We start from the raw sequence: 27,834 nt of genomic DNA, 5'->3' as shown, positions 1-27,834 counted from the left end.
TATTTGAAGTACAAGGAATATTTCATAAATATGTCCTTGAGAATTACATATGGGTCAGAGAAGATTACTTGTTCTCAGGTGTGAGAAGTCATTTCACGAGAGCTACTCAGGTTTTTGTCCATTCTGCAGGATGACAGAGATTCTAGTCCATGTGCTCAGTAGAGACACTCCTTGTTTCCTGGCCCTTTGGTTGAGATCAAGCATAGAGATGCCCCTTGAAGCTGGCTACATTTTAAGCTACATTTGTATTTATTTATTTATTATTTTTAATTTTTAAAAAATTTGTATTGATTTTACACACAAACCACAACTCCCCCTCCCACCCCTCTTTCTACTCTCTCCACTGCCTCCCCCCTGACCCATCCCCAATCTCCTCTCCAAAACGATAAGGCCTCCCTCCCATGGGGAGTTAACAAGGTCTGGTACATTCAGATAAGGCAGGTCCAAGACCCTCTGCCCTGCATGAAGGCTGAACAAGGTGTCCCACTGTAGGGAATGGGTTCCAGTAAAACCAGTGCACGCACCAGGGACAGATCCTGATCCCACTGCCAGGGACCCCTCAAACAGACCAAACTATAGAACTGTCTCCCACAACAATTGATGTCACTTTGAAGAAGGGCTAGAGAGGGAGGAGGTTTTAAAATATATAATATAATTTGTATCATGGAAGCATATTACTCAATTCACTTTTATGTGCATAATCTACAGTGGGGAATACAGTATTTTATGTTTTTATAGTGAGGTAGATTATGGAAATCACTTTAAATATTCTGAAGAAAACAATACATCTTGATGAAATGTTTTATAATTTTGAAATATGGAGTAAAGAAAAGGCTGTTCAAACCCAATTAATTCATTTGCACCTTAATCCTTCAAGTTGATTACCTGGAACTCCCTACCTCCAAGGTATCCCAGACTGCCTAAAAGTCATGACAGGACTGCTTCAGTGCCCTGAGTTCTGAAATTACAAACTTGTGTTACCTATGAAACTTTACAAATTATTATTTTCAACAGATATGCAGTAAAACCCCTTGTTTTCTCTTTCAGGATATGAATGAGCCTTCGAGTTTTGTAAATGGAACAGTTAGTAACCAATGCAGAAATCATACACTAAATTACCCACCTTATTTCCCAGGTATAATTTGATGGCTATATATTATATAATATGGTACTATTATTACTATTCATTGTTTATTTAGACCTTAAGTTGCAGTAAGTGGAAATTCATTCTAAAATTAAGTAGTCAGTCACACAGTCCAATACACTCAACCTCAGGTCCAATATCTAATAATTCAACATTATTTTGAGAAGAAAAGTAAATGTTTTATTTATGTACCCATAATTCTATCTTAAATTTAATTTGTTTTGTTACAGTTTCCTAAGAATTTTCTATGTTAAATGATTTAATACCTTTACTCATTAAATATTGTTTGCAATAACTATTCTAATGAAGGGAAAATGGAAGAAAACTATTTTGTGCTCATCTGTGGTCTGGTGACAGCTAATGTCTGGAAGGAGGCAACAAACACAATGTTTGTTGGTGACAACAGTGGCTTTAGTCCTGAGATTTGTCCTCCATTTGGATTCTTTTAATGAAAATGTACTGAATCAGTACTTTTCATTTAAATGAATAAAAAGAAGTAGAAATCTCAGGGATGGACAGATGGCTTAAACGTAGAGTGCCTCCTGCTCTTGCAGAGAACTACAGTTTGATTCCTGGCACCCACATGGGGCAGCTTAACACTATCTGTGTAACTTCCGATCCAGAGGATCCAATACTGCTTTCTGGACTTTATGCACTTCATGGGCACTTGTACTCATGTGCATTTGCACATATACACAAATAAAAAGTAAAAAGGAAATCTTGAAAAATGTGTATAACAGACACTCATGTTTTAGATTTTTATACAAGGTTCAGCTACTATTACACAGATCACTAAAGAGACTTAAAATTAGTATACACAGGGTGTACAAATGATTACAAATCAATAATTATTTGAAATCTCATAATTTGAATATCAAAAATGTGTGAGCAGATGCAATTTTATTATTTGAGGGAAAGGATACCTGTTTTATATGGCCTCCCATGGGGAGTTAACAAGGCCTGGTACATTCAGATAAGGCAGGTCCAAGACCCTCTGCCCTGCATGAAGGCTGAACAAGATGTCCCACTGTAGGGAATGGGTTCCAGTAAAACCAGTGCACACACCAGGGACAGATCCTGATCCCACTGCCAGGGACCCCTCAAACAGACCAAACTACAGAACTGTCTCCCACAACAATTGATGTCACTTTGAAGAAGGGCTAGAGAGGAGGAGGTTTTAAAATATATAATATAATTTGTATCATGGAAGCATATTACTCAATTCATTTTTATGTGTTTCAGAATATTTATAAGAACAGGTTGTTCACATATCTTGATAAAGAAATGTTTAAAGCATTGAGTGATCATTATACAGTATGCTATAGTAATCTGAATTAATTACTATCCAGTTTATATTTGCTTAAAACATTATCTTGCACTTCATATGTATCTTTTAAATCATTAGTAAAATTAGAGTCCGAAAATTAAGTATTAAGAATGTGTGGTTATGAGCCACACTTTTAAAGTCTTGTTCTTCAAAGTATTATTACTACATTTTTTTTTTACCAGAACTCACAAAAAGAACAGAGGGGTTACATTTCCGGACCATGTGCATGGAGACTGAGCAGATTCTGAGTGACGGATCATCAGTTCTGCATTATGATGTGCACAATTTATATGGATGGTCACAAATAAAACCTACTCTGGAGTAAGTAATGTTTATCATTTTTTTCCTCTGGCTTTCTAGTTCATTTTTTTATTGATGATATCAGCTTCAAGGTTTCATATTTCAGGAGTCTTGCCGAATTTCTTTCTTTTCCAATTGTTCTTTGTAAATTACTTCTTCCTACCTAAGTCTCAGAAGAAAATAATTTCTATCTATCAGTCAGTTGAGCAATGGAACAAATATCTATCTGTCCTCATTATAGCCTTATTGTTTTTATTTCTTTCATGTTATTCCAAAAAATTCATGGCCATATTTATTTGTTTTCCAAAATATACTCAGCACAATACTCGGTGAATAATGTTGAATGTACAAATGAGTAAATAAAACTTGAGTAAATATGCAATTTAAACTAATTATTAACATAATCCACATAACCTCCCACCAGCATTCAAACAGACCTCCAGAATATTCCAGATTACATCAAGCTGGTAACTAACACTAACCATCACTTGAATAACAAAGCAACACAATGAGTTGTTATAGCTAAGCAGATCCTAAGAATCACTGTGTTTCTTGCTGTGACCAGAAAAGTGTATGATTCTGATAACGAACTTAGTCAATATTAAAATCTACCTAATTATGCATTTGAGTTGTCATCTCCTGATATGTTTGGGTTTTTTTATTTATGTGTTTTGTTCTGCTTTTGAGACTAGATTTCTCTTTGTAGCCCTGACTGTCCTATAACTCACTTTGAAGATTTCAGCCTGGCCTTGATCTCACAAGGATCTGTCTGCCTCTGCACCCTGAGTGTTATTATTAAAGGCATGAATCACCTCTGTCCACCATTCTGAAATACATTTATAGTTTGTTTTATATAAAGTTATTTTTGAGCAAGAGCAAATTTTATTTCAATTAATAGAACACACACACACACATATATATATATATATGCTAGTCAGAGAAAGAGAGTGATAGATGAGAAAGCAAATGAGAAATGACAGAGAAGAGAAAAGTGAAAGAAAGAAATTCAGAGAACATAAACTAATGTAATATAGTGCATTATATTTTAAACTTGAATATGTTTTAATATACATAAGTCATCAATGCTACTCTCTCTCTCTAAAGGTAGAAAAGAAAGAGAAGACAAATTATAAACAAATTTGTTTACTTTGTATCTTGATGAGATTTGACTTGGGATAAATTCCACAACTAAAGTATGATGATTCTTTATTAAAAAAACAAATAATCCACTAAATATTTTCATTCTTTATTTACTGTAAAGCAGGGGAGGCCTTAGCATATATATTTTTCATATTAATATGTACAATAAAAGTGATAAGTTATAACTGAGAAGAACTGCATTGATTTATCACATCCATACTTCTACCAAATGTTGCAAATTTAAGTAGAATAAAATGCTCTGTTTGATTAATTAGCTTAATTAATAATATTTGTAGTTACATGCATTGAAAGATTAAGAAAGGAAAATTTCACATTATATATGCATTTCACTCTAGCAAGTTTTAGAAGAGAAGAAATTTATCTGTTGTACCTTGGAGCGTTTTACTCCATAGTTAGTGAAGGCTCTGTTATGAAGAGTTGACTATGACAGGAAACCTGATGCTAAAGTAGATACTGCATGTTCATGGAAGTTGTTTGTATGGAAATAGTTAAGCCATACATGGTAACTCAAGTCTCCAATCCCAGCACTAGAAAGGCAGATTTCTGAGTTCAAGGCGAGCCTGGTCAACAAAGCAAGTTCCAGGACAGCCAGGGCTACATAGAAATACTCTGTCTTGTAAAACAGCAGTAGAAAGAAATATTTAAAGAAAATAAATAATGTAAACATGCAACATATGTCTTCATTGTGTAGTGCATTACAGAAGACCACTGGCCTGAGAGGGATAGTCATCTCTCGGTCTACATATCCCACGGCTGGTAGATGGGGTGGACACTGGCTCGGAGACAATTATGCAAACTGGGACAATTTGGAAAAATCTCTCATTGGTATGGGATAGTTATCTTCTATTATTATTTTTAAGCTCTCCAATAAATATTGCTTTACATTGTGCTAAAAAATATCACAGCTAAATTGTAAGAATTAAAGTACTCACATCATTTTTATGACACAGGACATCATTGAAATTTCACTAGTCAGAAAGGCATAATCAAGGATGCTTCAGAGAAACAAATGACTGGTGATATTCAGCTAGTTTATTTGGATAAAAAAAATCACTATCTGTTCTGGACCCTGTTTCCAAGTTGAAGAAGGCATGGGCTTGAAGAGACACTATCTAAAGCTAAGAAAGAAATATATAGAAATTATCTGCTAGAGAATAAATCACTGAGAAATGGTCAAGAAGGAAACACATGAAATCAAAGCCTTTTCTGAAAATAGAAACATGGCAAATAGCAACGTCATTTCAAACCACAAATAAACAATTACTGGTTTCCTTCTAGACTTAAATCTTATTGAATAATGAAAGGTTCATTAAAACCGTATTTAGAATGTTTCTTTTACTAAAGAGCTGAGAAATTACATGCATTCTACTTTGTTGAAGTTATCATTTTAAATATTATTTAATAAGAACAATTATATTTGTTTTATATTGTAAATAAGTGGTTAAATAATAGCAGAAACACAATTTATTTTTAAAAATGAAATTAAGGAAAACATTACCACTCAGTCTTATGCCTCTATGTTGTGTTTATAACTTAATTGTGTTTACATTATGTTTTAGTGCTATTGTCTCTATTGTCTTAAAGCAAATGATCTCTTATTTTTGAGAATATCATTGACACAAATAAGTACAATAAGTATGATTATAAGAAAATAATTTATCATGAATATCAAAATGTTTTATTTAATAAGAACACGCACACACACACACACACACACACACACACACACACACACATATATATATATATATATATGAATAGAACATCTTTAATAAAATACTAAAATTTTTATTCTAACTTTCAGGCATGCTGGAATTTAATCTTTTTGGGATACCATATGTAAGTAAATCTATTCATTTTATATTTGTAGTCTATAACCATTAATAAATAGTACATAACATACATTAAATATAACTGTCTTTTAGGTTGGAGCAGACATCTGTGGTTTCTTCAATGATTCAGAGTATCATCTCTGTGCTCGTTGGATGCAAGTTGGAGCCTTTTATCCATATTCAAGAAACCACAACATCCAATTTACTAGAGTATGTAATTACTACATTTAGGTCAATTTTCTTCTATTGTGTTTGTTTTTGTCCCCTACACAACCTTAGAAATGTATGTTGTTGTTGTTTCAATCATATTTTACTTGACAGAGTTTTACATGAATACTTCACATCTTTTCATGTTTATGAAGTACTTAGTCTAGCTTTTTAAGACTTGTAGGACCTGAGGTGTACTCAGCGTGCATGTTTGATTGGGGAACACACATACTGTAGCTGTTCTATAAGATGTTGGAAGTGTTAGGAGAATGTCCTACTATAGAACTTCCTCCACACTGGGACAGAGCAACAAGAAAAAGTCAACTTGGAACTAAATTGGTTAGAAGTATGAGACATTTGCAATGATGAATGAAATGGGAAGGTTTAAAACCAAATATCTAAAGAGGAAGTTGGTAAATTGAGAAAGAAGAAATGATAGCACAAATTGCAGGCTCAGATTTCTGCACAATACCAATCACTGAGAGTTATTAACCTATTTCCATACAAATTTTGAGCACTGTATGAAACAGTGCTTAATTTTATGTAAAACTGTGGACAGTTAGAGGCAATATCCTAATAAGCACTAGCTTGTGCTAAACTTTTAGTTAACAGTGCAGAAAAAGAGTGAACTGAGCATAAAATACGTCAGTGAAAGGTCGACAATATAAAGACATAGTCAAAGCATGTTTCCTAATCAACAAAATGCCTGCTGTGCTGAGAACATTTTGTACAATCCAAATTTCACTTGAATTAGAAGAGGTGTCTTCAGTGTTTTTGATCTTAGCCATTCTGACAGGCTTAAGGTGGTATCTCAGAGTTGTTTTGATTTGCATTTCCCTGATGATTAGGGATGTTGAGCAATTCCTTAAATGTCTTTCAGCCATTTGAGTTTCCTCTGTTGAGAATTCTCTGTTTAGTTCTATAGCCCATTTCTTAATTGGACTGTTGGTGGTTTTGATGTCTAATCTGACTGAGGAATCTGGATGCAGATATCCACGGCTAGGCCCCGGGTGGAGCGCTGGGAGTCTAATTAGCCAGAAAGAGGAGGGTTTATATGAGCGAGAATTGTTGAAACCAAGGTTGGATAAAGCACAGGGACAAATAGCCAAACTAATGGAAACACATGAACTATGAACCAAAGGCTGAGGGGCCCCTCAACTGGATCAGGCTCTCTGAATAGGTGAGATAGTTGATTGGCTTGATCTGTTTGGGAGGCATCTAGACAGTGGTACCAGGTCCTGGGCTCGCTGTATGAGATAGCTGTTTGATACCTGGGACTTATACAGGGACGCTTGGCTCATTCTGGGAGGAGGGGACTGGACCTGCCTGGACTGGGTCTATCAGGTCGATCTCAGTCCTCGGGGGAGGCCTTGATCTGGAGGTGGTGGGAATGGGGGGTTGGCTGGGGGGAAGGGGAGGGGGGCAGGAAGGGGGAGAACAAGGGAATCTGTGGCTGTTATGTAGAACTGAATAGTATTGTAAAATAAAATAAAAATATATATATATATATATATATATATATATATATATATATATATAAAGAAGAGGTGGATTTATTTTCTTTATAGCCAAAATTCAGTGATACAAAGCAAGTTATGACTACATATTGAAGCAGATTGAAAGACAGACAAACTGTGGTGAAATGTTTGAAGAAATATGAAAAATATAATAGAAACTTGTTACTAATGTACGAGATTGAGACACTGGAGGAAAAGGGCAGGGACTAAGAAAGGCCCAATTAAAAAAGGAGTGATTTGGGGAATATGCATTGGGATGTATCTTTTAAATATTTAGTGTATCCATTCTAGCGATTCATTATATTCTAATATGATTTATTTATAATTATATTTCATTTACATTTAAAATATTTTAAAATCATATGAGCATGGGTTAAGGAATATATAGTTGAAGAGATGTGTGGAGATTCTGCACCTGAATGGTAGTTCCCCTAAGGTCTTGTAAAAGAGAACATTTGAACACAGATCTCAGTGAGAAAAATATAAATATTTGGAGGAGGAAATTTTCAAATGTAGAACTCTAGATTCAAAAGTCCCTAAGATGGTAACATTGAGAGGAAAGGACAGATGAAAGAAACATTTATAAGTAAATATTCCCAGAAAAGAAAACTCAACTTGCCTAAGTATGAATTAATATAATTGAGCTTAACACTATGGCTTAGATATATATGCTAGTGTAAGACAAGAACAAAAGCTGAGATTGATTAACTTGGCTATATCCTATGATTTTTGTGTCTTTCTACTTACTTGACTATGAAACTACAAAAATATATTGTGTATATCTAACATATATTATACATAGGATCAAGCATAATTTAATAATTGTTCAGCTAGTGTAGTTTCAAGTCTTTGATTATTTTAATGGTGCAGCTGCCAGGGAGAACACCAGGTTATCATTTAAACTTTCTTATTTTCCAAATCTAGTAAAGTCGGATTCTTCATAAACATGATGAAGCTCTAAATGACCCCCCAGTGACTGCTATCAACACACATGAGAGGTGTTCTTTATAATTGTGAGGAAGTGCAGTTTGTATACATGATACAAATTAAAATATACAATAATCATTGTCCCTCATGTTTTCTTAATATGAACAATATTTTTGTATCCTAATATGAACAATATTTTTGTAGATTCTTAATACTGCATCATCAATATTATTGTTTTGACTTGAAATGTAAATTCTCAAGCAGATTGAAATGCTATCATTTCAGACCACAGTAATATTCCTCCTGTATTATTAATATTCAGTACTGTAATCTACTCATTTCACATGAAAATGCATGGAATGTGAGGCTAACATGGACAGCTTGGTTTATCTCTTGGTATTTCAGGTCACCTTTGTGTAACAAACCATATAATTTCCTTGTTAGACTTCAACATTGCAGTACTCAGTATTATTATAACTGAGAATGAAAATGCATTCATCATCTTTTAAAATATGAACTGCATGTTATATATGTTTACCTAAATTAAGCATTCAGCTTAATTTAAATTATCTTTTTTTTTTTTTTGAGACATGGTTTCTCTGTGTAGCTTTGCACCTTACCTGGAACTTGCTTTGTAGAACAGATTGGCTTTGAATTCACAGAGATACATTATCTTTTTAAAGTATTAATATTGTACCACTTTCATTCTTCATAAAAGGAGAACTGAGACAGTATTCAGAATTTTTGTAAAGATAGTTCATAGTACATGACATTACTAATAACTTGCTACTTTTATTCTCCAATTTGATGTCATGATTTAAACTGTGAGTTATAGCTGATACATTATGCTTTCTTTCAGAGACAAGATCCTGTTTCCTGGAATGACACTTTTGCTGAAATGTCAAAGAAGGTTCTAGAAACCAGATACACCTTGCTGCCCTATTTCTACACACAGATGCATGAAGCCCATGCTCATGGTGGCACAGTTATCAGACCCCTAATGCATGAGTAAGTACAAGCTGTAATTTTTCCACAAGTAGCTTTCATTTACTTTAATCTATTATCTATTTTAATACAATATATTGTAGTTACTTTACTATATATTTTGAGCTAATAAAGGGTTTACAAACAATAAGTATAATAAACCTACTAATGGAATCATTTAGCATATAAGTGCCCTAATTATTAAAAAGTAATGCTTATTTTAAAATATGTCTTTAACTTATTATGAGGCACTTTGCTTCTCAACTCTCCAACTATTTTAACTGAGTTTTACTAATAATCAAGTAATAAAAATCACAACTGTATAGTATAAATTAAGACTGAGTACTCAAAATAAATTTATCAAAATAGTAATTTTCCCTTGTATGCCTTCACTTTTTATTAAAGATTAAAATATATAGCAAATAACAAACCATAGTGTGCTCAGCCCTAAATGGGACATCCATGGAGTTCCTCCTTTCTCAAGGCTCAGCAATCACTGCAGGAGAGGTGGAATGCCTGTAAGAGCCAGACCCTGTGGATGACTTCACTCAAACAACGTTTTCTACACAGCAGGGAAGCTGCACATATGAACTCACAGTGTTGTGACAGTGTGCACAAGACCTATGCAAGCTCAAGCCAGACAAAGTCCAAACATGGAAGGGGAAGGTAGACAGGAAATCCTACTCCTGGCTAAGGAACTATTAGTCACAGATGACTGGTAGGAGAGGAGAATTAGTTTGATGTGTATACCTCCTGGTAGGATGAACACACTCCAGTGGATGGCCATAGAATGAAGAGTGTATAGGTAGCCCTATTTGGACCCAGTAGCTTTTTATAATATAAAAGAGGACAGAGGGTAAGGTACGGAAAACAAAAGAATGTGGAAGTGAAAGGACCTGAAAGTTGTGAGGGTGATTAAAATACAAAATAAATTCTCAGGGAAATTGTAAAATGCTTTAAAAGAAGTAAGGGTGTAGTAAAAAATGTATGCTTCCATTTGAAGTACATCGAGGTTGTACTCTTAGCTCAGCTGCCGCCACTCCTCTGTCTCATCGTCGTAAAGGCACTCTTATGTTTCCGATTCATCCCCTTTGCATTTCTACATTTTGACAGTCTGGTTATAGATTCTGAACATTATTTTTTTCTCACTGAGAGTGTGTCATGCTTCAGTCTTTGTCTTATGGGGAGTTCAGTGCCGGCTAAACCTCAACTGCTTCTTTATCACTCCTCTTGGTTGCTAATGAAATAAAGCAAAACTAAAACTAATTATTAAAATGATTGTTTCATTTCAATAGCATAAGAAAGGGGAACATTTGTTAGTGACGCTTTCCAAATTTGTAACTTTTTTTCCTATGATCATTTATTTTTCAGTGTTAGAAATCATCTTACATATACCAAAATGTTTAAAGACATAATGGCAAGTTAGACAATATGAAGAGCGCAAGATAGGCAACTTCTCCTGCCACGCACACACCATGACATTTTTTATCTTCATCTTTTGAACAAAACATTCCCTATGCAGCAGTGTAATTCCTAACTTCTAAGGTCTTATCTTAGTCCGATACCTGTTAAAGTGGTATCTCTACGTCAGTGGGCCTCACTTACTTTTTATTTTTCTTAAGATTATTTGAAGTTTGGAAGCAGAATTTTACTTTGTGTATTTAGAACTCATTATGCTACTCAGACTGATCTTCATCACATGGCAATTCTGTCTCAGTTTTCGTGTATGGAATAACAGGTGTAAACCTATACACCTTGTCTTTTAAAAAATCCCATTTTAGAATTTTAAAAAGAAATAATAAATATCCACATAGCAAAAGTTTTACAGACTTTTTGCAGGTTGTTTGTAATTCCTGTTTCCAATTTTGCTGATCCTCCACTAGACAAAGTTGATATTTAAATAATTGTACTTACTCTCCTGTATAAACTCTACTTCATAGTGACTTGGCATTATTTTGTTCAAATGTTCCTTAACAATCCTTTCACTAGAACATTTAGACATAATTTGGTTTTGCTCATAAATTATATACTTCTCCACACTGTGTTCCAAACAACAGACTAGCTTTTTGTTTTAACTATATTTGAGCATGGTTTTTAATTAAATCCATAATGGTTCCAGCAGTCTGGGGCCTGAATAAGCATTTTATGGTGTTCAGAAGAGAATAAGTTCTTTGGTTTAATTGAATACCTTTTGATTCTTCTGTGAAGGTTCTTTGACGACAGAGCAACCTGGAAAATCTATAAGCAGTTCCTGTGGGGTCCAGCTTTCATGGTGACTCCTGTCCTTGACCCTGTAAGTGTGACCATGTGTTTGTTCACACAATGATTTGATTTGATTTTGGGTGATTTCAAAGACTTCCTTTCTTCAATTCCAGTACATGAACAGTGTGAACGGCTATGTCCCTAATGCCCGATGGTTTGACTTCTATACGGTAAGTTTGGGAAGAGTTCTTGGAAGTTAACTATCCTGAAATATGTTATATTTGGATGATGCATATAATAAGTTATGTATCTGTTTATTTTCTACTCAAAAATTCAAAATTAGTTATGTGCTGTTAATTATTGTTGAATCAAATTAACATACCATGGAATAATTTGTTTATTCTGATCTAGTGTGTTATGTGGGTCATTGTATTATTTTAGTAAATAAACACAAAAATGTATACTATATTACAAACATGCGTTGCTTCCTTTGGTTAGGAAAAAATGGTCACTAAAAATAATAGAGTTTTTCATCTTTTGTGACGTTGCAAAATCCACACATTTGTGCCTAGGAGATCTTGAAAACAAATAACAACCTTGAGGATGAAAATGTAACCAGGAACCAAGGATAAACTTTAAACAAGATTTCTTTTTTAAAGTCATATTTGTTTTGTTAGTTTTAAATTTTTCTACTTGAAGTAGAAAATTGTAACATTTCATTTCATAGCTGTGTTTTCTTACATTCTTGCATTACTTATTATTTCATTTCTCATTCCTCCCCTCCTTCTTGTTACCAGGGGGAAGATATAAAGGTCAGAGGCCAACAACAAACATTTCCAGCTCCTTTTGATACAATAAATCTACATGTCCGAGGAGGTTATATTCTACCATGCCAAGAACCTGAACAGAACACATATCACAGGTAAGTGAACTGTTTGTAGGAATTTCATTTCATTTTGTAATACATCCTGTTCCTAAAAGTCAGTGTTTAGAAAGGATCTGACCTTTTCCCTGTGAGCCTTCTGTAATAGCAAAGGTGCTCAATTATAAACAGAAGGCATGACAGAAAGAGGCTTTTGATGAACTTCAGTTTTCCCTGCTCCCTCCTCCCACAAGAATGACCTTTTGTTATTTAGGTAGATCCTGAAATTGAAGCTTTGAGTCAGCTGAGCATCCACTAATCTAGGGGAGTTGAATATGTTTTTATGAGATGCAAACAAACCCTATCCATCCTGAGCTTGGAAAAAGACATTCATTCTCTTTAGTATAATGGACAGTGAATATAATAATGAACAGTAATTTATAGCATTTTAAGATATGATCTTATCTTCCAACAACACCTACTCAAAAATTTCTTTAAAATGAAATTCAATTTCTAGTAGCTCTCCACATGCAATATGCATAAATTTTGAAGACTCATGGAAAATTATCTCCGAGTGGCACATCCTCTTTAAAAGTAAGACTTCCCTGACTAAGTATGAACTAAACCTCCAGGAGCTCATTGTATAATATACAGAAGCATTTGTAAATGAATACCTTGTCTTTTGAGTGTCTAACTAAGCAAGGTCATCATCTCTTTATTTTTAACTATGGCATGGAAATAACTACAGCTCTTAAAATATTATTTTGGGGTCTTTAATTTTTTTTATATTTGAGGCAAGGTCTCATATATTAAAAACAGGCTTTGAACTTGCTATGTAGCAAAGGATGACCTTAATCTTCTGACCCTGCAGTCTGTCTCTCCTTTCCGAGGGCTGGGATTTCAGGTGTGTTCCACTCCGCCTAGCTTCTATAGGGCAAAAGCTCACAGCCAGTCCTTTATGTATGCTGGACTGGCTGTCTTAACTATACTACATTCCTAGACCTGAAAACAATATTGTCATAAAACATTCTAGAATACAACTGTGAATTGTAGAAAACTAAGAGAAGGGTTTAGAGATCTCAACATATTTGTCAATTTTATAGCCTCTTTATCATGAAAAACTTCACCATATTTGATGAACCTGCAAGAGCACATCACTATCATCCAGTGTCAGTAGTTTGTTACAGGGCTCATGCCTGCTCTTTTACAATCTGTGATTGTAAACAAGTGAATAATGTCACAGAGATCAGAGCAGTTCCATTACTCCAAGCAGCCTTTAGTTTCCATCCACTCAACCCCACTGAACCCTTTGCAACCACTGAGCCTTTAGCATTCATCATTTGCAGCTCATACAATGACATATTTTGGGAACTACATGGCTCGTACCCTTTTCAACTGAATTTCATTCATTTGGTAGTACACTCACACAGTCCCTCCATCTCCTAACATCTTATTTCATTTATTTACATCATTGAATAATATTTGATGTTTCTGAAGTTTATGGATTTGAAGTCCCATTTTATTTGGAAGATTTTATTTGGAAGTTTTCCTTTGATTTCCATTTTATTTCACTGCCTCTACCTCTTTCTTTTCTGTCCTGTGGTCCATTTCCTGACTTGTACTCTATGCAAATACAGATATCCATTAGCAATGTAGTTAACAGTGGTTCCTTCAAACTACTAAGTTCTCTGAAATCTGGAGGAGGAGGACCTACCTTTCATCTTCATAAAACCTTAACATGTATGAAGACTAATGGAGACAAGGCTGCTTTGAATTTCACTCTTGTTATTCATTATATAACAAAACATCAGGTCCTTTCTTAATTCCTGAGGGCTCCTAATGATATGTCCAACCTCCGAGGAATGCGAACACATTCAGCGCATGTGGTTGATGTAGGAGTGAGTCTTTGGCTTCCTTATGCTTTCCTATGGCTACTTTCTTGGAAAGCTACAAGATGAAACCCAGCGGGCTTCAACAGACTCCGCTTAACTACTTGAGCCATGTCTCCATGTATACATAAGAATATGTAATTTGTAGAATGAAGAACTCTCAGTTTCACTGAGAGAGGTCTTTCTTCTACTTCTTTCTGTTTATGGGGTGAGGGTCACATCTTATGTGGGATATTGGCATTACATTACACAGAATTAAAGAGTAAGCTATATGACACTTGAATATACTTTTCATGAGTATTTGTAAATTGTGGGTTTGACCAGATTTTATTTTTGTTTTCCAGGCAGAATTTTGCTATATATCAGATGTAAACAATAGATTTGTGATGTTCTGTCTCAGCCTTTCAAATTTTGGTAATATGGGATTAAAGTTATATGACACTATGCATATCACCAAATCAGATTTTTATATTTATAAGATATACTTTCCTTTATCTAAGTAAATATTAATATTCACACATACATTTGTCCTTTGCTGTGTTTATATAAAAATTGAATATGAAGTTATTGAATAATTGAGCTTTAAAACTCTGTATATGTTAGGAATCTTAAGGACAGTATGCTTCAATATCTGTGATTACCAATGCAAGACAGAAAAAAATAGTTTGTTAACGAAATATCTTTCTTAACCATTTGATGCCTTCAAACCAAGTTACTTCTTACACATTGCTAGAGTGAGCTGTCTTTAATTCATAAATGAGTTTATGTAGGCATGAGCTGAGAGACATTGTTCATTAAAAAGACTGAACTTTGAACTATCTAGTTATTCTTTTCATTGGTAATAATATTTGAATCCTTTATATGTAGAAATGTAAATAAATATTAAGCTTAAGATATTGAAAATTCTATGAATAGGACTGAGGCCGCAGCTCAGTAGCAGACTACTGGACATACGTCTCTGATCCTGCTACTATGAGACAGGGAAAAAGGGAAGCAGGGAGGGAGGGAGGGAGAAATGGATTAAAATAGTGACACATAAAAGTAAAGATATCCATAAATTTAATGATTTTAATTACTATGAATAAGTCCTTCTCTGATTAGTGGCAGTAGGTGGACTCTGAGAACCCAGTGACTTATGCAACATTTCATTTTGAATATAATGAATTTCTTTTCTGTATCTCTTTTTTTTTTTCTAATTTATAAAAGGAAACTTCTTAGTTTTCTCTGTTTAGATGTTTATTTCCGTAACTTCCATTCTAGTCGTATTCTCTTTATGACTATCATATCATACAATATCCTACTCTGAACACATGGATAGACAACAAGAGACATATTTCTTTCTTATAGTCGAAAGAATTTCATGAAGCTCATCGTTGCAGCAGATGACAATCAAATGGCACAAGGCACTCTATTTTGGGATGATGGAGAGAGTATAGGTGAGTGTTCTGTTTTCCAGATGAATGGAGCTGACAACATGCACATTCCCTACATTGTGTTAACTTTGCACTTGAAAGCTGAGCACCAATCTAGAGCTACCAGTTAATGTTAAAAGAGTATAATAATTGTTTGAAACAGTACACACCAATTTAATAAATAAAAAAAAAAAGACCTTAAAGAATCCTCTCTTACTTTAAAAGTACTTAATTCATACATTAAAAGATAAGTTAAGAGAATTGCATGGGCAGAGCTTGCTTGTAGCAGAAGCTGGCCCAGTGTTGTTTACATTGACATAAATCCATGAGCCAAACACACCATGTTCCATGTGCACAAGTGATCTCTAAAACCAGTAGATATGCTGGGCGGCCGTTTAATCCCACCACTTGGGAGGCAGAGCCTGGAGGATCTCTGTGAGTTTAGAGGCCAGCCTGGTCTACAGAGCAAGATACAGGACCGGCACCAAAACTACACAGAGAAACTCTGTCTCGAAACAAACAAACAAACAAACAAACAAACAAAATCAGTGCATTCTCTGCAAAGCAGGCGGAAATAAGTTTACTTTCCTTACAGTGTTACTATTGATTTTTGTTTTGTTTTTCTTTTTGCCTTTCTTTTTAACATACCATGTTTTTTGTTGTGATTGTTTCTTTTTTTTAACCGTAACATATTCAATTATCTTAAACCTAAATTTATTTTCATTGTATTCATAACTGCGTCCCAACATCACAATAAATATCTAAACCTCTCACTATATATGTTTTGTTCTACATTGGCATCAGGAACACCTAGAGGTCCTGTTAAGAGTACATATTCTGAAAGTTGTGAAGATAACTGAAGCTTTAATGTACTTACCTTGAAAACAGGAAAATCTGATTTCTGTCCCAAGAACATAGCACCTCCTACTTTTTTTCCAAATCAGAGTAGTATGCTCTTGCCATACTTCACTGCGGAATTGGAACTAGCCTGAGCTTTGGGGTGAGATATAAACAGTCTAGTCTATGAGACAATTTCTGGGTTAGTGTGAGAATCTGTCTCAAAAAATATGCATTGGAATCATCCACCTTTCACACATAAATGAGCACAAAACACATGTATATATACCTGCATGTATACATACACAAATACATAAAAAATACATGTATTCTGTGTGAATATATAGAAAAAAATGCTTGTGGCAGAATATCAGTTTTAGAATCAAAAAAATTAGCAACAAATGAATTTTCAAAAAAGTAATGACATGAATAGACTATAATGTGTACATAGTAACATATGTGAGTAGGTGGGGAATTGAAAGACATTAGGTTTTCTACATTATGCCAGTCCATGTTTCCATCATATATGTGACTGTTCTTTTCTTGTTCCATCTTCGACTCTGTTCTTATATAAGTAAAAGGAAAATCCTATTTATATTTGTATTTTTTAAGTTTCTTCATTGGTTTAATTTTCTTATGACAAATTACTTCTTTCTACAATGAGAATAGCAACAATATAATGATGATTATGATAATGACAGCACATATCTCCAATAGCATTTTTGTTATTGTACATAAAATTTGCCAAGCAGTCTTTTGTAAGTGTTGGCTATATTATTATTTTGGCAAGATGGACTTTAGATAAAGTCAGGGGTCCAAATAACATTTGTGTGTGTGTGTGTGTGTGTGTGTGTGTGTGTGTGTGTGTGTGTGTGTGTGTGACTTTAGCTAGAAATGCTGCAGTAGTATATAGATCCATTTATAACCAGAAAAAAATAAATATACTAGTATTTACTATTGTTCTTTGAAAAAATAAAATCACGTCCCCTTTTTCTCTCTTTACAGACACTTATGAAAAAGGTCTATACACCTTGGTACAATTTGATCTAAAACAAGTATGTAATACCTTCTATAATCAATTGTACTAAACCATGTATGGAGTTTTATTCTCTGTTCATGATATAAAATGCATTATTTAATATATTTGAATCACTAATTTGCTATGCAATATGATTCATTTTGGTTCAAAGCTATGTATTTTTCTGACTATTTACTTGAATTTTCAAATTGACACTTTTTCTTTGCCTTTATAGAAAAATTTAACAAGCACTATACTGAAAGATGGGTATAAAAACAAAACTGAGATGATGCTTGGATACATCCATGTGTGGGGGATAGGAACAGCCAACGTCACTGAGGTTAATTTGACTTATGGTGGAGTGACAGGAAAACCTGAATTTAATAATGAGAAAGACAAGGAGGTGAGTGACATACGGATGTGCTTTTACTCAAGCATGTCTGTAAAACATCTCCATGACTCCTCATGGGCATCACCAGGACAAAAACAGAATTACAAATTAACTGTGTTGTCAATTTTGTTATATTCACATTTTTATGTGTCATTACTCTCAATAACTTGCCGTACAAATCAATTTAATGACAGCTACTCTATAATTTTCCTCATATAAAATAAGCAATATTAATTGAGATTACTACACCAAATTGCTACCAAGAGGAACAGTTCCTCAAATACTGTTTTCAATAGAAAAGTTTACCTTTAAGCATGGAATGTATCTTAGATAAAAAGTCTCTGAAATGGTTTCAAAATTAATATAGCTCCTCTTAGCAAAATGAATATTTTCATCAGAGAGACAATAGAGACTCTGAACCAGGCATCAGGAGTCTTGTGTCAACAGTACCACTGCCTACATTGGCTTTTCATTTTCCACTATAATTTTAGGTCTTTCCTCCAAATTTGGTAGATCTGTAGAAGTATGCAATCTATCAAGTTCTTTCACATCTAAGTTGGGTGAATTCATGACTCATAAGTGTGGATTTAATAGAATATATATTTCAGAACTCAGTTAACTCAATTTCCTCTGAGTAAGGCCATGTCTTCATGACTATAACTGTGAGAAAAACATACTTTTCCAATTTAATTGTGTATGAAAGAGCTACCAATCAATCAGTCACTTTAAGTGTACTTAATTTACAGAGTAACAGGTTGTACAACCTCAATTTTAAGGAAGACAGCTTTGAACAACCTTTGGTTCTAATGAATGGCCCAGGCTTTTGGTGTTAAAGGGTATCATGTCCATACCTCTTTCACTGGACTCTCTGAACACTCTCTGTTGATATTGATGTCCCCTCTGCATGTTGGATTTCCATTTTAACTTAGAATTTAGTCTTTTTACTGCTTTGATGTCAAACTATCCTAAATTTCTTTAAATTATGTCAACATGGGCAGAGGAGCAGTTTGGGCTATTTGGTGCCCTTTCTTGGTAATAGTTGATAATTTAGCTCTTCAGATCTACCTTATTTGTGAAAATTGTACTGGCTTATAAAATTGCTAGTGAAAATGACACAGATTTAATAATTCTTTTGTCAGAGGTAGAATGTCAAGAAATTGTTTCCCTGTAAAAGCAAACTGGTTCTCCATGGTTCAGGTTTTATGGGCCATTAATCACAGTTTGAAATAAATTGTGCTATAATGCGTATTTTTTAGTCAGATTGAAAAGAAGAAGAAGATGACATGCTTTTTATATTTTCTTGATATTTATTTAGCAATGATAAATAAACCTCATAATTTTGCTATAAAATTGAATTACATTATGACAGCTGAACAGGGTCAATTGAGGTATTCTGACATGTGTTATTTCAAATTCTTTGGGGGCAATTATATCATTTAAAAGCATACTCTTTCAAAAGAAGTTTGCTTCGTTGATTATACACCTTTGCACAAAAGTTTAAATGTTAAGAAAATTAATGATTTTTAAAAACATATCCATTTAAAATATCAACTATAAACAGTTCTTTGTAAGTCTATGTCAATAAATCTCATGCATGAATATATACCTCAAAGTCACATGTGTTGGTTATCCAATACCAATTGGTCAGCCCTGAAAAAAAAAATACACACAAGTAACATTATTCACATTGAGTAAATTTTATTTAGGAATTTAGGAATATATTTAAGTAACAACAACTAATGAAAACAGAGACCATGAATTTGAAAAAGGATAATATAGAAATCATCAACTTGACACATTCCAGAATCACCTGGGAGAGAGTCTCTATGAGATATTGTCTAGACTAGGTTGGCCTGTGGGCATGTCTATGGGAGTTTGTCTTGATTGTGTTTATTGACATGAGAAGACCCAGAACACTATTCCATTCCTTGAGTCTGTGTCGTAGACTGTATTAAGACAAAGAGAGCTGAGCACTAGCAAGAGGTCATGTATCCGTTATGTGATGTGACTTGTTCTTTTAAGTGTCCAACTTAAAAGGTCCACTTTGACTTCCTGGGATGATGAATTATAAAATGGACTGTGAGATAACACACACACACACACACACACACCTTTTGAGAACCACACACACAAAAAGGATCATGTATGAATGCCATCATCAAAATAAGGAGAGCTATATGTGTTTATTTACAGATGACCTGATATGGAAATGGGGTTTATTTTTTAAAAAATGACAGGAAAAACATAATTATAAATAAATAATTAATTGTAACTTTACTTCCTGTTTTTAGATACTAATAATTGACCTGAAACAATGGAATGTTTTTCTTTATGAGCCGATAGAAATCAGCTGGTCATGAAGATTACCGTCAGTTTGAGTTCCTGAGGAGGAATTGATAATAGGTTCATAGTTCACCTTCATACACTTCTCTCTTCCTGAATTCTTATGTTCTTTAAAACAGAATTGCCATAGTCTTTATCTTAATATTTCTGCATTGTGTACATCAAAGGAAGTGCTAACATGTTCTATTAATGTGACCTGGATGTCACTACTATAAAGGTTTAACAGGATTTGAATAACTACACTTACCTTTGAAGCAACAACTAAACCTGTAAACGTGTATGCATGTAACTAGTATATGATTAAAGGAAGTGATTTTTAAATTAACAATTTTTTGTAATATAAATTATACATAATATTGTATTCAATTGCATTGACTTAACTTATTTAAGAAATCATAATATTTAATCATTTTGTACTATGTATATTTCATTACAAAACAGAAAATAAAGGTATATAAATACATTAAGATGTGGCTTCTTTTCCTATGTTTTTCAAGGAAGCTCTCTCATTCAGGTTGTGATACTAAAATAAGTTAATATAACATGATATTTTAATCAAGAATATCAAAATTTCCCAGTTCTTGAGTACTGGTAGCTCTTTCGGTTTAGAGTATCATCTTACACTGACAGAGAAGTCAAGAAAGGAATCACCTCATTGTATCCCTTCTCTGGTGGGCATTAACAATTTTATGAAAACTCCATCCTCATGGCCTAACTACTTCCAAAAGGTCCATGCCCAAATGTCATCACATTGGTGTTTGAAGTGCGCAAATGTCGAAATTCCTGTTTTTAATAAAAATAATTTTCTTTGTTTACTTTCACTTCACAGACAAGGGAAAAAAAATAGTGCTGTCTATTCTTAGACATTCAGGTTTTGGGAAGGCTCTTAGTCTTAAAATAGGTCCCCATGTTGTCTTTGAGTTTTCAGATTTTAATCTAGCTGCAGTAATTAGCATCAAGACTGGAACTGAAAGAATAGACACTTAAGTGGAACAGAATACAAAAATATCACAGAAATCTGGAAATAGTAGAAAGGCAACTTGGACTTTTTCTTTTATTGTAAATAGATTCTTTTCTTATATAATATATCCAAACTATAGTTTCCCTTTCCCACATAATTATAGTTACTCCTCCCAGTTCCTTCCCACAGCCCCTTCCCTCCAGATCCACTCTCTTTCTCTGTCTCCTTAGGAAAGAACAGGCTTCTAAGTTATAACAACTAAACATATCAAAATAAAATACAATGATACGATGCAAAAACTATTATACTGAAGTTAAACATGGCAACCTAACAGGAGGAAGAGTCCCAATTGTGGCCACAAGAGTCAGAGACCAACTCATTTTCAAAGTTAGGAGTCATATAAAAATAAACAGTAAGCTAATAATGATATTATATATGCACAGGACCTGGTGTATACCCATGCAGGCTCTGTGCTTACTGCTTCAATCACTGTGAGTTCATATGACCCTTCCTTCCTTGATTCAGAGGGTCTTGTTCTCTGGGTATCCTCCATTCCCTCTTGCTCTTACAATCTTCCTCCTTTTATGTTGGATTCTCAGTGTCCTGAAGGGAGAGATTTAGTTGAGACCTGCAATTCATACTTCCTCTTTGTGTAATGTCTGGCTCTGGCTGTGTCTCTCTGCATTTGTTTCCATCTGCTGCCAGAGGACCCCTCTCTTGATGGTGATTGGATAAGACATTGATCTGCATTAATCTGTGAGCATAGCAGAATATAATTAGGAATCCTTTTATTAACTGTTATTTTTTTTTTTAGACCAGTAGTGTTTGGTTTTACCATAGGTCTCTGAGCTGTCTAGTCTTTGCTTCTTGGTTACCCAACCAGTACCAGGTATGGATTCCTTCCTCTAGGATGGGCCTTATACCAAATAATACAGTGGGTGACTAATCCCACAAGTTTTGTGCCATCATTGCACCAAATTTTGCAGACAGTGCAGATTGTGAGTTGCTGGGGATGCTGTGAATGTGTTGCTCTGATTGTTTGATAAATAAAACGCTGATTGGCCAGTAGCCAGCCTGGAAGTATAGTGTAAATGGGATAAGGAGAAAGGAAATTCTGGGGGGTGTAAGTCTAAGGCTAGGAGACGCTGCCAGACACCAGGAGAAGAAGCATGATGTAAGATACTGGTAAGGCATGAGCCATGTGGCAAGGTATAGATTTATAAAAATGGGTTAATTTAAGATATAAGAACAGATAGCAAGAAGCCTGCCATGGTCATACAGTTTATAAGTAATATATGTCTCTGTGTGTTTAATTGGTTCTGAGCAGCTGCAGGAGCCGGGTGGACACAGGAATACTCCAGCTATAGTGAGTCAAAGGATTTGTGCCTGGGTTGGTGTCCACATTTCTTTTTTGGTAGCATGCAGAGTACTTTCCCATATCAGAGACTAGAACATAGAGGTTTATATACAGTTGCCCTAAAATCTTGCATGAGCAAATTTAGCTGAAATTAGAAAGTTATTGCTACTATATGATAATTGTAGAAAAGTAAATTCTAAAAACTTAAAAGCAAGCTTATCTTTGAAAAAGACATGCCATGACTAGGATTAGAGATACATAATATTGCATATTACTCTCCTCAAAATTTTATTTTCATTTTTGATTGTTATTTATTGTATTGCCTTAAAATTTGCAAATAAAATATTTAATACACATTACATTTACAAACAAAATATTGTTTTTCATTATGTATGTGTGTGGTTATGTGAATGTGAGCGCAGGTGCCTGCAATGGCTGGAAGAGGGAATGACATTCTCCAGAGCTGGAGTTACAGGTACAAGTGAGATGCCCAACATTGAGTGCTGAGCCATCTTACAGAAACTAAACTGTACATTTTAATTACATATTGTTATCATCTTTGCTCCAATCCCCAGACTGAGTACTCTCTGGGAGCATGAATTATTCATTTGTGTACCCCTAGTTCTCTGAAGAACACTAAACATTCAAAACAGTTTTGGAAGCGCATGCAAGAGCCCTTTTAAATGCTGACACTTGAAGTTTGTAGGTTAACTTTCATTTCAGCAAAGTAGGAAAATACTAAATTCAGAAAGCAAAGTTTCATTACAAAGATGAGAATTTAATTTGTGTTGCTGCCTTCTGTTTTGCTTTTGTGCCCTTATATGTAGTTGGAAGGGTTGGGGATGGTAAAAGAAAAAGTATTCAAACAAAAAATCATTACTTTGTATAGTAATTCCTAGAGTACTCCATTTCTCGGTTTTCCTCTATTAAAGTGGTAAACATTGGGCTAGACAAATGACTTGCGTGTTAAAAGCTTACTGGTGTTCAAGAAGACCAAGATCCTAATCCCGGCACTCATTTTGGAGCTCATACCATCTGTACATCCCGTCCCAAAAAATCTTCTGCCCTATTTTGGCTTTTGTGGGCACATCATGAATCAAGTGTATGAATATGCATACAGACAAAACAACCGTACCCATACATTCGTGAATTAAAATTAAAATAAAATTTAAATGATAAATATTGAAGAAGCAGAAATATTTATCTTTTCAAGGGTGAAGTTCTTCACCCAAATAGTCATACATATGTCATATATATATATATATATATATATATATATATATATATATATATATATCACACATATATATATATATATATGATAAAGTTTAGCTGACAGAAACCTGAACTATCAAAATATAGAAAAAAATTACATTTTACATATTGAAAATACAGTTTCATTCTATTTGGTTCAATACATCCTAATTAGTATAAATATTTAATATAAGATTTAAAATTGTATTTTATCTCCTCAAATACTGCCAACTTATAAAATAGATTTTTTCTTAAAATGACAAACTGTTATTTACTAAGAAAAATTGAAAATGAAAGCTAACACACCCCATGCTTAATTTATACTTAAGACTGAAATCCACAGAAACATCCCATCAGAAAACAAGTATTTTTTTTGATGTTATAATTTTTTTTATTCTTTGAAAAATATCTTTTTAAATTTGGGCAAATACAAGACACAACAACCAAAGAATGATGAATTTGAAGGTTTATGGGCTGAAACCTTAATCTGTGCTCTGTTATAATTCTTAACTGTGATAAAAAGAAAAATATCCATGTAAGTATACATGAATTAAACCTACAACCTGTGAACATGTAAGGTTATATGATTAATAGAAATTATCAAGGTTGAGAATAGTTTCTATCAAACGACCTTGAATTGGATAGGTTATAGTTGATAGAGTTGCTTGAAGATAATTAGAGATTGTAGGTCTTTAGAATTAGAGAAAAGCAAAAGCATGTCTTTGGAGATCAAAAGGAACACACACATAGAGACATAGACACACACACAAATACACACACTGCAGACATTTTAAGGGGAAGAAAAGGTCAAGAAAATAATATCCCTGCTGAAGTACCAAAACATGGTGTTCTTACAATTGTTTGAATTTTTCTATTAACACTCATTACGGAATTCTGTCATTTGATACTAAACCATGTGCTGTTTATAAACACTATTACAGTATTGGTTATATATGCCTATATTAAATGTTTGTTTGTGCTGGGCGGTGGTGGCGCACGCCTTTAATCCCAGCATTCGGGAGGCAGAGGCAGGCAGATCTCTGTGAGTTCGTGGCCAGCCTGGACTACCAAGTGAGTTCCAGGAAAGGTGCAAAGCTACACAGAGAAACCCTGTCTCAAAAAAAAGAAATGTTTTGTTCATGATATTTTTATTTTCAAAATTTTCAACTACAAAAACAAAATTAACCATGCTAATGGAGTACCAGGTTTTGATAAGTTTGTACCACAGAATGTCTACACACACATACATCTTTATAACTTATTCATCAGAGATAATTTGCAAGTATATTCATCTTTTTGAAACATAACTGTGCCTCATTGCTATCAACAGCACACCAGACTTCTCTTCCTCCTTTGTGTAATTTAGCAGCTGTTGCTGGCATTTGTAATTATAAAAAACTTTTTTGTCTTTACTTAAAAGCTACTGTATTTTTTATGTTTTTATAGCAACAATAGAAAACAAAATCATTTATTGCGGGGATTTAACATGAAATGAAACAAGGCTGCCACTCCTCTTTTAATGATTTTCACTATGTATAATATATTTATAAAATTATATGTAATATTAGCTATAACAAAATATATAATTACATATAGCATTATATATATGTATATAAAATACATAGCATACAGAGTCAGAGATTTACATGTTATTTTCACATAATTAATTTAGACTGACATTGCCATCCCCATTCTTCTCCCCATCCCTTTCCCCTCCCTTTCACTTGAACCATTTTGTCCTTTCCTCTCACCCCTGCCTTCCTCTTTTCACTTTCTTGGTCTATGTCATCAGCTACAGGCCCTATACCGCTCTTATAGCCACACCCCCAATGATGAACCCCTCTGATCTCTATCCACAGTCACTTCCACAAAAATACACATGCAAAATTTAGAGGATAGGGCTTGTATATGAGAAAGATCATGAACTATTTCTCTTTCTGAGCTGGGTTTACCTTAATTAATTGGATATTTTCCTGAAATTTTCACATGAAAATTATCTTTCTTTATGGATGAATAAAATTTAGTTATTTATATTACTCTGTTTTCATTATTCATCTATCCATCAATAGATGCCAAAGCTGATTCCAATTCCTTGCTATTTGTCCTATAGAGCAATTATTAACAAGGATGTGATAATACCTCTGTGGTAGAATAAAGCAATTTGGGTATTTTCTTGGAAGTGGTATAGCTAGGTTGCATAGTAATTTTACTGTAGTTTTTGGAGAAAATTTCACACTGATTTCCATAGTGACTATGTCAGTTTATAGTCATATCCATACTTTAGTCTTTGAAATTCCTACATATGTTCCCAGAGCATTTTAATATACGCCTCACTTCAACCATCCTGTTCATTCACCCATCTAATATATCTCCTTTTCAGATTCAAGTCCTCTTTAATTTTTTGAATTTATTTTTTATTGTTTTATTTATTATATTCACCGTCTACTCCTTCCTCTATCTCTGTCTAGATTAAGAACCACCTTTCTAGACCTCTACCACTTAATAGTCTCTCTCTTTTTTCCTTTTCCTCTTTTATTAGTTCAGTGATTCTAAGTTTTGCTACAATATGCTCCTAGGCATGGGGTCATCTAATAAAGTATGGTCCATCTATCAGGAGATACAAAGTCTTAAAAACAGGACTATTCCTCTGAAAGAAAACATCAGCTGTTCATAAGGGATGGGGGCTGTAAATCTCTTCCTACTATATGCTAAAATTTTGACAATTTGATCCAGTGCAAGTAACCACAACTTCTGTGAGTTTATAACTATCGAGATCCTGTCATGTTCAAAAGACAGCTTTTAACTGTTGATGCAGGGGATCATGCTCACCTCAAATGCCACAGGTTGTTAAATAAAAAGCCCAGTGCTAGATGTAGTATACTTTCCCTTGGATTGTTGGTCAGATGCATCCTACATGGCTCCCCTATCCTCAAAAACAATATAGGCTATTCCCATTGCTCCTAGTTTCCCACCAGAACTTGATAATGAGACATTATTTCTTCAGATACCACATACTTTGAACACTGAACATGGGGAAATTAAATTGGTACTAACCAGGAAACAGTCTGCAGGTTAGCTTTCATAGTACAGGAAGGTACTATGTAGGCTGCTGGATCCACAAAGTCATCACAAGTCTTACTTAACAATGAACTGTAATTATGACCATCATGGCAAGAGGCACCCATGGATACAATAGTTGCATAAATCTTATGGGGGTAATCATCCTACTTTCTGATTGGACTTGAGTTCCATTCTACAGGAGAAACCATGAAGTTTTTACTGAAAATCTGGCCAAGGACACATGGTTGAGAAACTCAAAGAACCTAAGGTGAAGCTAGTACTAGTCTGCTATGCAGACATAGTATCAAACTACTCTCTAAATTGCTCTCTCTATAAGTGTTGTTCCTAGACCTCATCAGAGAAGTTCATTATGATAATAAATCAACTCATAACTGTTCAAAAAACCAGGAAAGATAGCTCTTGTGCCACATAATAATCAAAACACTAAACATACAGGACAAAGAAAGAATATTGAAAGCTGAAAAAAAAAAAAAAAGGCGAAAGATTTATACGATCTGAAGAGAAATCAGAGTATGACCGGCTCTGGTGATGGGATGGCCAAACACCCTAATAGTTGTGCCAGAAACCCCATCCAAGGACTGAGGAATCTGGATGCAGACATCTAAGGCTAGGCCCCGGGTGGAGAGCTGGGAGTCTAATTAGCGAGAAAGAGGAGGGTTTATATGAATGAGAATTGTTGAAACCAAATTTGGATAAAGCACAGGGACAAATAACCAAACGAATGGAAACACATGAACTATGAACCAATGTCTGAGGGGCCCCTAACTAGATCAGGCCCTCTGAATAGGTGAGACAGTCGATTGGCTTGATCTGTTTGGGAGGCATCTA

The 27,834-nt window shown here is 34.3% G+C and overlaps 1 protein-coding gene across 1 annotated transcript in view; it reads left to right on the top strand.

Moving 5' to 3' along the window:
• Si (sucrase-isomaltase) overlaps positions 1-20,490 on the top strand; it is a 72,920-nt gene extending 52,430 nt beyond the window's left edge. The window contains exons 35-47 of the mRNA XM_042279159.2: positions 1,048-1,135; positions 2,654-2,792; positions 4,624-4,757; positions 5,737-5,771; positions 5,858-5,974; positions 9,275-9,423; positions 11,608-11,692; positions 11,775-11,831; positions 12,399-12,523; positions 15,700-15,788; positions 17,607-17,656; positions 17,855-18,022; positions 20,302-20,490. Of these exons, the coding sequence (XP_042135093.1) occupies positions 1,048-1,135; positions 2,654-2,792; positions 4,624-4,757; positions 5,737-5,771; positions 5,858-5,974; positions 9,275-9,423; positions 11,608-11,692; positions 11,775-11,831; positions 12,399-12,523; positions 15,700-15,788; positions 17,607-17,656; positions 17,855-18,022; positions 20,302-20,370 (1,305 nt within the window). The 3' untranslated portion in view covers positions 20,371-20,490. The remainder of the gene's footprint in view (positions 1-1,047; positions 1,136-2,653; positions 2,793-4,623; positions 4,758-5,736; positions 5,772-5,857; positions 5,975-9,274; positions 9,424-11,607; positions 11,693-11,774; positions 11,832-12,398; positions 12,524-15,699; positions 15,789-17,606; positions 17,657-17,854; positions 18,023-20,301) is intronic.
• The last annotated feature ends 7,344 nt before the right edge of the window (positions 20,491-27,834 follow it).

Source organism: Peromyscus maniculatus, chromosome 6 (genome assembly GCF_049852395.1).
Source record: "Peromyscus maniculatus bairdii isolate BWxNUB_F1_BW_parent chromosome 6, HU_Pman_BW_mat_3.1, whole genome shotgun sequence".
Taxonomy (NCBI): Eukaryota; Metazoa; Chordata; class Mammalia; order Rodentia; family Cricetidae; genus Peromyscus; species Peromyscus maniculatus.
The sequence above is the reverse complement of the archived record's forward strand: the minus strand, read 5'-3'. Positions and strand labels throughout refer to the sequence as shown.